Raw genomic sequence first — 15,394 nt, 5'->3', positions numbered from 1 at the left:
TGTTTGTTCTTTATTGCGCCCAGCAGGGCTCTGCTCTGGGTACTGTCAAGCGATATCTTTCGGCCCTCTCTGCCTTCCTTCTGCTTCCAGATCAGCCTTCCCTTTTCAAGTCCCTGGTTAGAAGTCGTTTTGTGAAAGGCATAACTCCTCTTTCCTCCTATTCCTTTCGTTCTGCCACAGTGGGACTGGAACTTGGTTTTAACTTATTTAATGTTCGCTCCCTTTGAGCCGCTATGCAACTGTCCTTTAAGGCTCTTTACTCTCAAAACTGCGTTCCTGGTGGCCATCACATCTGCCAGACAAGTGAGCTCCAAGCACTTTCTTGTAAACCTCCTTTTCTCTCTATACATCTGGACAAAGCTGTCCTTAGGACTCCATCCTTCCTGCCCAAGGTTGTCACTGCCTTCCACCTCGGGCAGACTATCACTTTGTCCACCTTCTTGCCGCATCCTTCGAAAGAGGACGAGCAGCTCCACCGTCTGGACCCAAAATGTGCGCTCTTTTATCTGGATCGCACAAAACAGTTCCATGTGGATGACCAACTCTTTGTTGGCTACGTGGGTGCCAAGAGCGGTTGGGCCGCACACAAGCAAACCATTTCTTGATGGGTCGTTTTGTGTATAAAAGCATGCAATTCTGTCTAAAAAGGAGCCTCCAGTGGAGCTACGCGCCCATTCCACCAGGGCGACTGCAGCCACTACTGCCTTGGGAAGGGGAGTTCCTCTGAATGACATCTGTCAGGCAGCTACGTGGGCATCACTGCACACGTTTACCAAACACTACTGCCTGTACAGCCAAGTCCGGAGAGGCTGCTTCTCATCCAGGGGATACTCCTCAATAGTCCTAATCTATGAATAATCCCCACCGATGTGCGGGATCCCGGAGCGCATAGAAAATACATATATATACATATATATGCATGTGTAAACATACATGCAGCCTAAAATATTTCCAAAATGGCAAAAATGCTGAAATTACATAGGTTTGCATAGTAGCACCTATACTTTTCCAAACCCTAAGGAAAAGAGGAAGCAGTAAACAATTGCCAATCAACAATACTTTATTGCCATAGAGAACTTGTAATTGCAGGAATTTGCCAGTAGACTGCAGTAGAGTACTAGGAAATAAAGAAACTGACACCTTGCCTTTAAGGCATTAGAGTAGGGGTACCGTGCCTTTAAGACCTGCAGGAGACACCTTGCTCCCGTGATGCACCACAGGTGGTAGTTAAGTCAGTTCTTTTTTCCTGCTCCTTCGGTGAAGGTCCTGGAGCTTGAGCTCTTCAAGTGATTGAATTGGTGTTTTTGTCAGAAAATTCGACATTTTCTGACTCTTAATAGCTTATTCTACTGGTTTTGCCATAAATGTTTCCAGTCAGAATGCCAGCTTTATTCAGGAACTGCCCTTCCTGTGGCAAGAAGATGGCACTGGCAGACCCACACTCCGTGTGTATTGTCTTCCATCCACACACTCTCCTGACCAGTGCTACCACTGCCAGAAGTTTTGAAAACGGACTCTGCGCAACAGGGAACGGATAAAACTTCATGCCCAGCTGGAGAAGGACAAGACTCGTCATTGAGGTGACCATGCAGACTTCAGACCACCTTCAAGCAAATTACACTGAAAACTGTGACATACCACCTCCTGAGCCCAGAAAGAAGGTAACAGGAGATTCGCTGTTGAAGAGACCCAGATACACTTCAGCGTCGAGGGATAAATCACCATCTTGACGTCGAGTCTCCGCCGCATGCAAGTAAATCGGCGTCGAGGTACAGCACTTCGGGCTCGAAGGCTGTGGGCCCTGAGAGGCCTAGAAAGTCTCCGTCGACGTTGAGGCTTCTGTCGACATCGAGACACACTCCGCCACCTTTGAGGGGGTCGGCGTCAAGAGTCATGCCGGCGAGTACTTCGCTGCAAGTGGTTGTGTCGATGTCGAGGGCATAGTCTAGGTCCCACTGCTCGACGTCAAGAAGGTAGTCACCAACATGGCGTCGTGGGAGACAGACGTCTAGGTCCCCAGGTCGACGTTTAAGGTCCACGCCAAGGTCTCCAGGCCGACGCCAAGGTCTCCAGGTCTAGGTCCCCAGACCGTCGTCTAAGGTCGCCGTCTAGGTCCCTGCATCGCCGTAGGCGATCGACGTCGAGACCACCGGCAAGAGAGGGACTGCGTTCCCATAGTCCATCAACTTGTTCGCTGTTCCCATAGTCCATCAGCTCGTTCGCCAATGGTAACCCTGACTTCGTCGACGTCTAGGCATTCGACGTCGAGGGACAAAACTGCAGAGAAGGAAACTCAGCACGCATCAAAGTCCCGGTCCAGGTCGTCCTCTGGGGGTCAGTCATCATCCCCAGGACTGCATATTGTGCAGATCTCACCGGAGAAATCCCCCAGACCTGCAGAGAAGAGGGCGTTTAGTTTGTCACCTCACTGGCTGCAAGGTGTTGGGACAGGCGACCGCAGGACTCCGGGCTCAGACTATTCTCGCAGGTATTCGCCTTCCAGGGCCTCTTTGCAGAGAACAGTCCCGGCAAGACCACCCAAGTCCCCCCCCCCCCCCACGAAGACTGAGAATATCTCCCAGGCCCAGGTCGCCTTCTGTGGCTGGTCTCGATTCAGGGGTCGCCAGGGCTCTCATCACGACCTTCCTCGTAAGAGAAGACGCACAAGATCACCTACATGGTCGCCCTCGACGCGGTCCTCTGTCTGAGACTATTCTCAGACCTTCTCTGCCACACCTCCATCGCGGGTGTCCCCTATGGATGACATTGCAACGTTCACTGATGTGCTGGGTAGGGGTGCGACAAAGTTGAACATCACTTTGCATGCCCCTGTGGTACCAACGTCCGTCATCTTCGACACCTTACACCACTGTACAGCACCTAGAACGCTGCTTCCTTTGGTACCAGGATTCTTGGAACCAGTTATGGCGATTTTCCTCACCTCTGCTACTGTGGGTTCGATCCCTTCCAGATTTGCCAAAAAGTTCAAGGCACCAGCTGAGGATCCCTTGTTTCTCAGAACCGACCCACCAGCAGACTGTCATAGTAGCGGCAGCCATGAGATCTCACTCAGCGTCTGCTTCCTCCTCTGTTCCCCTTGAGAAGGACAGTAAACAGATGGACTCCTATTGCAGGAAGATGTGCAATACTTTGGCTTCCTATATGCAGATTGCAAGTGCCTCAGCTCTTAGACGATATGATGGGTCTCTTTGGGATTCCCTGACCAGGTTCACCGAAAAGCTCCCCAAAGAAGACGGGCAGGACTTCAGCAAAATTTTGCTGGAAGGTGGGCTTGTAGCCAACCAACTGATAAGTGCTGCAGCGGATGCCTCAGACCTCGCCGCTCATGGTTACTCCCATGGTGTGTGTTCACGGCGCTCTGCCTGGCTGCGCCTCACAGGCCTCAAGCCTGATGCCCAGAAGAAAATCTTGAATCTCCCGTTTAATGGCTCCTCCTTGTCTGGGGCTCACGCCGATGAGGAAATGAATAAAATGAAGACCGAGCTGGACACTGTCAAGAGTGTTGGCCTGGAGAAGCGCAAAGAATTCCGCAAACATTTTCGTCAGGGCGACAAACGTTCTTTCCAGCAGAGGGTTCAAACCCCTCCGTGGTCCTCCCAGAACCAACAGAGGTCCCAGTTCCACCAGAGGCGCCCTGGAAGAGGTAGAGGCAATAACAAGCAGCAGTCCACCTCTAAGCAGTGAGTCGATGCTTCCTCCGCACCCGTTCGTCACTCCGGTAGGAGGGAGTATAATGTTTCGTCTGGAAGAGTGGAAAACCATAAGAGACAAATGGGTGCTGAATATTGTGCAGCATGGCTACTTGCTGAGGTTCAAGTCTCTTCCTCCGCAAGTGCCCCCGCAGTTCAAGCGCCTCCCTCAACTTCAAAGTCTACTTTTACAGGACGAAGTATCCGCCATTCTCGCCAAGAAGGCCATGGAAGAGGTCCCGCCCCTCCAAAGAAATCAGGGAGTGTATTCCTGCTACTTCCTAGTCCAAAAGCGAGGAGTAGCCAAAGAGTACAGTCCTATCCTCAACGTATGCCTGCTGAACAGGTTTATAAGAAATGAGAAATGTATGCTAGCCCTGCATCAGATCTTTCCGGACCTTTGTCAGGGAGACTGGATGTGCGCCATCGACCTGCAGGTCGCCTACTTTCACATACCTGTCTCAGTGAAACATCGAAAATTTCTCAGGTTTCAGATCTCTTGTCACCACTACCAGTACAGAGTGCTTCCGTTCTGCCTCACATCCGCCCCGCGGACATTCTCCAAGTGCATGGCGGTGGTGGCTGCCTTCCTCCCCAACGGAAGATATTAGTCTACCCATACCTAGACGACTGGCTCCTGAAACTCCACACCTGTTCTTCTTCAGAGCCATCTCTCATACTGCCTCAACCTGCTTCATTCCTTGGGGTTGGAAGTCCACTACAATAAGTTGGTTCTCAACCCCACCTGTCGGATACACTATCTGGGGGCCTCCCTGGACTCTGCAGAGGCAAGTGTGTCCCCTTAGGAGGACAGGTGGTCATCCATGCTTCTCAAGTGATGCACCCTTCTTGACCCAGTCCTACAGCCAGACAAGTGTCTTCACTATTGGGAACGATGGCCTTGTGCATCTACATTGTGCCCAATGCACGCCTTCACATGTGGCCTCTGCAACAGGCACTCGAGGACCAATGGTCTCAGAGGTCAGGTCACTGGGAAGATCGTGTCTCTCTTCACCAAGCTGCCAGAGACTCCATCAGATGGTGATGAACCGCTCTCACCTGCTACAAGGGGTTCCGTTTCATCAGACGCCTCCAACGCAGACAGTGGTCACAGATGCCTCACTACAGGGCTAGGGAGCTCATATGGGCCAGCTTCAGGTACAAGGTCTCTGGTCCGAGACAGACAGAAGTTATCACATCAACTTCTTGGAGCTACGCGCGGTCCATCTGGCGCTCAAGTCCCTGTACCCGTCTCTTCTGTCCAGCCACATTCAAGTTCAGACAGACAACACAACAACTATGTTCTATCTGAACAAACAAGGAGGCACCATGTCACAAGTCCTGTCTCTGGGGGCTCAATCCATTTGGCAGTGGCTGCTGGCATGAGGTCTTTCAATCCTTGCAGTTCACCTTCCAGGGACCCTGAATGTTCAGGCAGACTGCCTAAGCAGAGACTTTGAAGAAGTGCACGACTGGGTGCTCAATGAAGAAGTCGCCCAGGAAGTCTTTGGGCAATGGGGAGTGCCAGACATCGATCTGTTAGCAGGCGCGGCAAACGCGAAATGCCCCGTCTTCGTGTCCAGATACCCTCAGCAGGGATCACGGGGGAATGCTTTTGATCAGCTGGTCAGACATTGCTGTACGCGTCTCCTCCGCTCCCTCTGATCCCGGCAGTCATCCAGTAGTTCTACAGGACCAACACCATGTTGATCCTGATGGCGCCAGAGTGGCCACACCAGTGGTGGTACCAGGATATCCAACTGTCAGAGGTTCCTCACCGGAGGTTGCCCTGCCACCCGGACTTGCTGACCAAGAACGAGGGGAGTTTCATCCCAACCTCCCTTCCCATGGGCTGACTGCATGGCTCCTGAGGTCATCCAGTACGCCACCTAGACCTTTCAGCTGACTGTATGGACATTCTTAGAGCAGCAAAGGTTCCTTACACCAAAGGTTTTTCCTTTGGTGTAAGGACAAAGCTCTTGCTCCGACTCCAGGTCAGGAGCAGGTGATTCTTCCTTACTTACTGCACTTGACTAGGTGAGGCCTGAAGTACGCCTCCATCAGGGTCCACTTAACTGCTATCACAGCGTATAGGAAATCCCCTACCCAGACCTCTTTCTTCAAAATGCCTGTGGTCAAAGATTTCCTAGAGGGGCTAAAGAAAGTGTTTCCACCAGTGAGGTCCCCCTCTCCTCCCTGCGAGCTTAAAACTGTCCTCACCAAATTGATGGGTGGTCCTTATGGGCCAATTCATAAGGCATCTTTACAGCACTTGACCTGGAAGGCTGCTTTCTTAGTAGCAATCACCTCCGCCCGCAGGGTGAGTGAGATTCAGGCTCTGTGCTGCAAGGAGCCTTACACTGTTTTCCATGCCAACAGTGGTGCTGCAAACTCATCCGAGCCTCCTGCCCAAGGTGGTCTCGGATTTCCACATCAATCAGACTATCACACTACCTACATTCTTCCCTGAGCCAACCACTCTAGAGAGATCTTTACACTCTCTAGACCTCCGGAGGGTTCTGAAATTGTACCTTGCTAAAACCCTTCCAGTTAGGAAGTCGGACAGGCTTTTTGTCAATTATGGTTCAACTAATACCGGTCTGACGGCCTCAAAGATCTATTTCTAGATGGATCGTCTCGTGTATAGCTTTGTCCTGCCAGTTAGCTAGCAAGGCTTTGCAATGCAGACCACGTGCACATTCCACTAGAGGGAAAGCTTCTACCACAGCTCTCCTTCGCAACATTCCCATATCTGAGATTTGCAAGGCGGCTACATGACGCTCAGTACATACCTTTACCCTCCATTACTGCCTAGATTCAGATGCCCAGGCCGATGCCCAGGTGTGACAGGCCTCTTTGAGGAATTTGTTTACATAACTCCAATTTGAATGAGATGTTGGTTCATGTTATATATATTTTGTTGCTCGTCCGCGAGACTTTGGTTATGGGCTTGCTACTCTATTCATAGATTATGACTATTGATGAGTATCCCCTGGATGAGAAGGATTAGTTACCTGAAATTCTAGTTCTCGTCCAGGGGTATAGTCATCAGTCATAACCGAACCCACCCACCTCCCCAGACGAGCATTACTGGGAAGTTATTGTATGATTACGGATCGACACAGGTGTATATGCACCTCCAAAAAGAACTGACCTCACTGCCACCTGTGGTGCATTGTGGGAGCAAGGGTCTCCTGCAGGTCTTAAAGGCACGGTACCCCTACTCTAATGCCTTGAAGGCAAGGTCAGTTTCTCTGTTTCCTAGTACTCGACTGCAGCCTACTGGGAAATGCCTGCAATTACAAGTGTTCTCTATGGCAATAAAGCAGTGTTGTATGGTAATTGTTTACTGCTTCTTTTCCTTAGGGGTTGGGAAAGTACAGGTGCTACTATGCAAACCTATGTAATTTCAGCATTTTTGCCATTTTGGAAATATTTTAGGCTGCATGTATGTTTTCACATATGCATATATGTATTTTCTATATGCTCCCTGATCCCGCACATGGGCGGGGATTATTCATAGATTATGACTTTGAGTATACCCCTGGATGAGAACTAGGATTACAGGTAAGTAACTAATCTTTCTTTGGCCGTTCTGTTGTCCAGGACTTTCTGGTGTGATCTTGGTTCGCAGACCTACCACTGGGGTTGGTATAGCTGGAGTATCTATTCTAAGGTAAGGAATTTATAACTAATGTGTTTCTTTCAGATGAAAAAGTTACTTACCTTCAGTAACGATATATCTGTAAGAAACATTAGTTGGTTATAGATTCCTTACCGCCCCACCCATCCTCCCCGTTCTGTGAACTGATTTCTAGGGTTAAGGACATCCTTTCAGGGCCCTAGTTTTGTTCACCAGTGGTCAGTGTCTTGCATGGCTGTGTTTCTGACGCAGAAAGTCGTGTACAGAACTGACGTCAGCGCTTGAGGGCAGCGTCTAAGTAGCTGCCGCAACAAGGTAAGGAATCCTTAACTAATGTTTCTTACAGATATATAGTTACCTAAGGTAAGTAAATTGTTCTACACGTAAAGTTCAAGATGGTAAATGCCATGCATTCTTTATTATTGGCAGATGAAAACTGTTACTGCCTTAAAGACTCCTTGCCATGTGAGTCAACAATGCAAGTTGCAGGAATTTGGTGAATGTTCTGAAATTGTGTGACCTCCAAGTAACCTCAGTTAATATAAAATGTGTAATTTTCAAGGCGATTGGTCTGTCAGTTGCATATTGACATGTGATTAGTTTTTAAAGCGGATTAACTGGACATTACCGCAATGTTTGATAAGGTAAATATGTACATATCTGCCAAATGACCTCCATGTCCTGAGCATAGCCTTCAGCCATTTCTGGTATTTTAGCCATCAGTGCATTTCATTTTGGAACATGTATTGATTTGCAGTTAAGGTCACAGAAATCCCCAGCATGCAAAGTGAATTAGTTTAAAGACGAGCTGAAAAGGTATTACAAGACAATTTGCTAGCTGGGTATGATGTATAAAAATACAAGAACATAATTAACATTATGGTAAATTTCTTGGGCTTTCTCTAGTGCCTTACTTTTTGTCTCCTCTGCTTGCAGTGTATATAATTTCCCAGAGGGGTAATTATTTTAAGATAAATAACAAACTAAATATATTTTTGACAATGCCTTTCAAAGTGTCCCCTTAAACCACAAACTCACTTGAAATATTTGGTTGCCTTGCAATGTTTTATACACCATAGATTTAGCAAACTGAAAAGCACAATTATGTTCGGTCTGTATTTGTTATAGGGTGCACCCTCAACTTGATTCTTTTTTGTGTGTAGTATTAAATATTTAATAAAATATGAGAATTGTCATTTTAGAGGCAAGGTGGAGATTTACACACGGAGGGTAGGTCATGATAAAGATGTTAGACCTATGCCTAGAATAAGATCTTAAGTCTGTTCAGCCATGCTGTTGTAGCAAAGGTGAGGCAATGCCACTGCTTGTGCTGTTATGACATCTATGCCACTTACAGGGGACAGAAAGCGCTTAGAGTTCTGTAGGCTGAACGTTCAGTTTCGTGGCTCTAAAGGGAATAATCATAAAGGCGTCCAATGCTACTGCTCTGTAGGGTCACTGACCTATCCCTTTGGGAGTCCAAAGGTTTTCTGAAGCTCTACTTAGATAGCAGGGATATTGCATGAATGATTTGTACTGAACCAGATAATATTGTGAACATGTCTTATCCCTGAAAATCCTTTCTCTCCCAGTCATTGACCACAGAATTGAGCTGACAAAAGCCCTCATCCCCACAAGGATTGACTACTGCTACATTTACTCTGGTACCTCCAAATAAAAGTATTAATTGGATTCAACAGCTTTGGAATCGAGTAGTCATTGTGCCTTAATCCTCAGAATTTAATTGCTGCTTATCTACCCATTGTTAATTTTTCTGCAGCTGGGGATCTGGCAGGATAGTTCAGTGAGCTTGTGAAAGTGCTGCAGCAGTCATACCAAAATTTCCCATCCGAAAGTGAAACAAACTGTTTAGATGTTGATTACCATATTTGTGCTCTGGGCTTACCAGACAACCAAACCAGTTTTACCCACCTCACTGCATTGTTTTGCAGTAGATAACCTGTATTGAGTAAATGTGGATCTCCCTAACACTTCCAGTGGGCTCTGGCTACAGTTTCTCAGGGGAAAGCTGTGGTATAGTTTTCGTTCTCCATGCTGAAGAACATCTATCTTGTGGTACAATCACACTGCCAAAGTGCACTGCTTGAGGTTCATGTCTGGGAACTACTCAACAAGGATTCACACAAGCATTGAGAGGGAGAAATTCAGAGTCCCGATTTTGAAGAAAGGGGGATGGATGAATGAAGCAGTACTTCGATTTTATACTGGGAACAAGTAGACCCACTTCCAATTTAGATTAGGAGGACTGTTAACTTCAGTAACAATTGGTCGCCTCCAATAACTGCACTTCAGACACTTGAGTGTACCCCATTTCCAGCACAGACGTAGACTCTGCTTGCGGTTGAAGTTAAAGATTCTTTAGTGAGAAAAGAGGTTTACTAGATTATTGGGAGTGGGGAATAGTAAACTAAGGGTAGGAAACTGTAGCGTTCTACACTGTGCAAAGTCTCCTGTTCCTATGCATTGCAATAGGGCTCTTTCGTCTACCATTTTTGTTACATTTGTTCTACTTTAACCTTTTACTGAATGGAGTAATTTTGACTAAGATTTAATGGTTTTACTTTCAAGTCTTTACTTGTGTGTACACTTACCTCTTACTATAATTTTCAGGAAGAGGAGCAAAAGATTGAAGTAACTTCTACTGGACGACCAAAACGTAGGAGTCGAAAAGTAGTAGATTATAGAGAACCTGAGGGTGATACCCCGGAGGAGCTGGAGAAGTTAATCAATCAACTCCTTTTGCAGCAGGAAGCAGAACAAGAAAGGTAATTGGCTTATTATAGAAAATAGTATATTGTCTGTGATGGCAATCTTACAGGTGCGATGCTTGGATGTTTTTGTTGGAAAAGTAGCACTATTTTTTCCACTTAGCACCACACTTTTTAGAACAAGCCATGGCAAAGGCCTACATGTATTGTACGGAGAAAGCAATCCTTATTTGGTAGCTACCTCGACTGCCGCCATTACCATAACATTCGTACCATCACTACTACCACTATTTCCACCAAAGGTCTGGCTTTAGTGAACTAATGCGTACAAACTCAGGTATATTTTTTCTTAATAGTTTTTCTCTCTAGTTTTTCTCTAGTTTTTCTCTAGTTTTTCTCTCTAGTTTTTCTCTCTAGTTTTTCTCTCTAGTTTTTCTCTCTAGTTTTTCTCTCTAGTTTTTCTCTCTAGTTTTTCTCTCTAGTTTTTCTCTCTAGTTTTTCTCTCTAGTTTTTCTCTCTAGTTTTTCTCTCTAGTTTTTCTCTCTAGTTTTTCTCTCTAGTTTTTCTCTCTAGTTTTTCTCTATACCATCCAACTCCACTAAGTTGTCTGAGGAGCTAACAGTAATTCCATACATATTACATTTGGAGCTGACGACCACCTGAGGACAAGTTATATTTAGTCACACTCAAATACACTATTTTTATCTGTTCAGTTCAAATATATTTATTCGATTCATATGAATTTTAAGTGTTCCATACACACAAACAATTTATTAAAACTTAAAACCTCCTATACTACAATTCGGGTGTATACATATATTAATTCACAAATTACCAAAAATATATACTTTTTTAAATAAGTTTTGATGTACAGAATTTCATAAATGTAATTTTCCTATCACAGTTCATACCATTTCCTAATTAACAATGCAGTTCTAATGTAGTTGAGCACAGCGCTGCAGATTGCAGTAGTGGACAAAGGTCTTAAGTAATTAAAACCTTCTTGATCCGAACAAGGGCGAATTTCCTTCAAGAGGGGATTAATAAAGCATGCCCTAATGTCTTTATAAAATGTGCAAAACAGCATAAAGTGCATTGTGCTTTGCTGGACTAAATTATTGCATGGACAGGAGTCAGTCTCTCACACCATAAAGTCGATAGTACTTGTCCTACCTCCTCCCAAAAAAGTGAGATATTGTATAGGTGGGGTACAAACTAGAGCAGTGGTTCCCAAACTTCTCTTCCAGGGGATACTCATCAATAGTCATAAGCACTGAATAGTCCCGCCCACGTGCGGGACCCCGGAGCAATAGCCAATAATATGCATATATCTATATATATATATATATATATATATGTATGTATGTGTATATGTATGTGTATATGTATGTGTATGTATCTATGTATATATATGTGTATATGTGTATATATATGTGTATATATATATATATATATATGTATATATGTGTATGTATATGTATATGTAAGATGTAGAAGTGTACATCAAAGACAATGTATTGGAGACAAGGGCCTACAGAAAAGAGACCGCAGGCAATACTCTCCTACACGCTACCAGCCAGCACCCTGGACACCTCATACGCAGCATTCCCTATGGGGAAATGTTGCGCATGAGACTGCTCTGTAGCACTGAGAAGGAGTGTGACCTAGCACAAAAAGACAGTAGGAGACGCTTCTTAGAGAGAGGGTACAGAGCGGAAGTAGTGGATAGTGCTATAGAGCGCACGAGAAACATTCCTAGGGCACAGGCCCTGAAGGGCAAGGAGCTGGTTACTGTAACCGATTCTGAAATTATACAATCAAGGGCAATTGTTACTTCGCAAGATCTTCAGCAGAAATTGGAATTTGGTTAAGAGAGACCCGGTCATTGGTAACCTTGTACGTATCAAGCCACAACTGACTTTTCGTAGGTCTCATTCTATGGCAAATGCTTTAGTGAGCAGTATTCTAGACAAGCCCCTCTCAGGAACTTGGATGGACCTCAGCAGAGGTTTCAAAAGGTGTCCTTTCTGTAAAGCTTGCAAGCAGGGACTCAGTAAAACCCATTACTCTATCCCATTCCATGATAGGCCTATAGCTATCAAACATAGACTAACGTGTAAAACTGAATACGTAGTCTATGTGCTGCAATGTCCATGTGGGCTATGCTATGTGGGCAGCACCCGACTGCCCGCCCACAAACGGATCTTGCAACATCTTCGAGCTATTTCAGGCAAAGATCCAGCTTACCCTGTCGCATGACATTTTGAGCAGATCCACAATAGCAATCCTGATGGATTGGTCTACTTTTTGGTTGACACGATCCCGCCCCTGAAGAGAGGGGGGAACAGGGATGCGCTATTGAGACTACTAGAGACGAGATATATTCTGGAGTTCAATAGTAAGGCCCCGGGAGGCCTTAACGCCACCGAGGATATGTACACTTGCCTATGATAAGACAGGCTCGAATATTGTATATTTGAGAGTTTGGGTTCCCATATTTCCGCTTGTGGGGCTGTACCATTTGGGATTGGATAATATTAGGATTAACAACTTGAGTGTTCGAATCCCCGATTGTAACCAGACTAATATGAAGTAGTTTTTAAATCAATATTCACACTTATTCACTTTGGGTGAATTTCTTTTCCCCAGTATGATTATGTAGGGTATATTTATATGCAACAGCTAAGAAGTTAAACATTCAACTTAGACATTTTTAGACTTACTGGTAGATCATTAGAGTGGGTTTTGGGGATTGCGAGGCGGGAGATCGACGAGGTTCTGAATCTTCCACTCCTCCCCATTTTCCCAATTGTATCTTATACCAGTTTAGCAAGACCAATGTCAATAATCGGTTATATGAAATGCGTTTTTATATGTAAATATGACTTCTTTTTAAATTGGTTTTTTCTTAATAATATGTAAATATGAGTGTAAATAGATGGTCTATTTTTCTACATATTTATTTATTTTATATGGAGTATATATTTTTCGAAACATTTGAGATATATAGGTCTATGCGATGTCGGGCACTTGCCCTTTAACCTTGTTACTTGCTACTTAGCATTTCCTTTGTGGCTATGTTTCTACTATGTCTATGATTGCATTTTAGAAAAAACTCATACAGCTGTAAATGGTATGCAATCAACCGTTTTAATATATGCCCTCTTCTATGTCTGTGACACATCATGTGATCAAGCCTCTGTGGGAGGTGAAACGCGTCATGGCATTTTGCTGGCAGAACTATATGCACGGAATAAAGCACTGAAAATACTGCACGCATTTGTGGTTTCGTTCCGACGTTTGCCCGAGTGGTAATGGAGCGTGATGGATGGCGTCTGTTGTGTATGTATGTGTATGTGTGTGTGTGTGTGTATGTGTATGTGTATGTGTATGTGTGTGTATGTGTATGTGTATGTATATATGTGTGTGTATATGTGTGTGTGTGTATAATATGCATAAAATAACCATATATATATAGATAGATAATATGCATATACATATGCAGCCCAAAATAACCATACTAGGCTCAAAAAACTGCCATAATAGTCTGTAAAATCTTTACATTAGCTAAATAAAGACATATAAAACACATTATATGATAATGTAAAGAAGAAAACACTGCCTAGGTTTTCTTTGAAACACAAAACCTTTATTTTCAAAGGTAAAAACAGGCAGGATCATAGAGGCAGCTTTAGCCTAGATAGGCTGCATTGTAACAACAGAAAAATCTGGCGCCGTGCCTTTAAGACCTCTGTGAGCCTCCAGGCTCCCATCATGCACCACAGGTGACAGGTCAGTTCTTTTTTCCGGCTCCTTCTGTGAGGATCATGGAGCAGTGAGCTCGCCAGTTGGTGATATATTTTCACTTTATCCAGTATTATGGGTATCTTTCATAGATTCACATGCCTGAATCATTCCCCGTCGTCGGGGTGGGAGTCCCCGGTAAATAATTATAGTAATGTCATATGGACATATACTTAGTACTAGGCCAGAGGCCTCACATTAGTAGCCTATCTAGGTCCTTATGTAAAAAGGACCAAACTTTGGCCAGTAGCCAATCAGCCACTATCACCCTCCTCACCCTCCTGGAAGGAGCCCTAGTCCCTCAGATTTTCTACCGCACGTCGTGCTACGGGAGTCTCCTCTGAGCTCTGCTCAGGTTTTTTCTTATCTCTTTGGATTTTCCTATCAACTCTTCAAGTTTCAGATAAAAAAGGGAGTATTGGTAGTTATTATGTCTACTACTCCTAAAAAAGGGCTGTTTAGACCCTGTGCCTCTTGTAGTAAAATGAGGTTACATATAGAGGACAAACATGAAGATTGCTTGCTTGTATTGCCTCTATCCTCAGCATTCTGCCAAGGAATGTAAGATTTGTCGCACTCTCCCGGTCAAGACATTGAAGGACAGGGAAGGGCGCCTGCTTCTGTGGCTCCAGAGACTGAAGGACAAAGAGCATCTAGTCTCCTCAGGTGAGAGCGAGTGTTCCTTCAGGAGCTTTCACTCCTCTTCTAAAAGGCCTCGACAGACATCTCCAGAACAGTCTGTTGCGCCTCTTCACAAAAAGCCGAAGTCCATGGAGAGTCATCCTAAGGTCAAGCCTTCTCTTCAGATGACAGACTTCAAGAAGCCTACTATAGTGTCTTCTGGCATGCCTGTGACGATGTCAACAGTCTCCATCTCGACATCCACGGCGTCTACTTTCTCTATGGCATCGACTTCTACAACATCGTCGACGATGGGTAGGTCAATACCTTCTGTCATTCCTGTCAAAAAACCGTCGACGTCGATGCTGACGGCGCCCCGTCGACGTCTGCTTCATCGTCGACTAAGGCGAAGCTTCCAGCGTCGACGAAAATCCCATCGTCGACGAGGGATTCCTCGTCGAGGATCCTGAGGAACAGACCATGTTTCCTATAGCCTCCAGTCCCTCTCATCTTAACATCAAAATTCATGAGAGTTCGGACTATGAAGATTTGGAAGAGGTTACAGTTCAAGAGACAATCCAACAACATACCACTGTTCAACCTATGGTGTGCCTTCCAGCTTCAATTGTTTCTGACCTCCAATTTCTAATTTCAGATTATAAACCAAGATTTCCATCATCTGCCTCTGCAGTACAGGTACAACAGGCAACACCAACTCCTCAAAATTTACAACGGCCAACCCCGCTGGTTGTGCATCAGGTGCAAGAGACATTACGTCCTAAAATTTCTTCAGATGAGGATGAATATGAGGAAGAAGTGAGAAATGACGAGGCCCAAGATGAAGAAGGTGAAATACATGATGATGATGAGTATGAGGATAACATTTC

At 45.1% G+C, this 15,394-nt stretch overlaps 1 protein-coding gene across 1 annotated transcript in view; it reads left to right on the top strand.

The window, feature by feature from the left end:
* The window catches only part of LOC144754873 (lymphoid-specific helicase-like), a 544,631-nt gene that overhangs the window by 220,616 nt on the left and 308,621 nt on the right, over positions 1–15,394 (top strand). The window contains exon 14 of the mRNA XM_078643187.1: positions 9,985–10,139. Within this exon, the coding sequence (XP_078499313.1) occupies positions 9,985–10,139 (155 nt within the window). The remainder of the gene's footprint in view (positions 1–9,984; positions 10,140–15,394) is intronic.

Source organism: Lissotriton helveticus, chromosome 5_1 (assembly GCF_964261635.1).
Source record: "Lissotriton helveticus chromosome 5_1, aLisHel1.1, whole genome shotgun sequence".
In the NCBI taxonomy this organism is placed as follows: Eukaryota; Metazoa; Chordata; class Amphibia; order Caudata; family Salamandridae; genus Lissotriton; species Lissotriton helveticus.
Note: the sequence above shows the minus strand (reverse complement) of the source record. Positions and strands in the feature narration are given on the sequence as shown.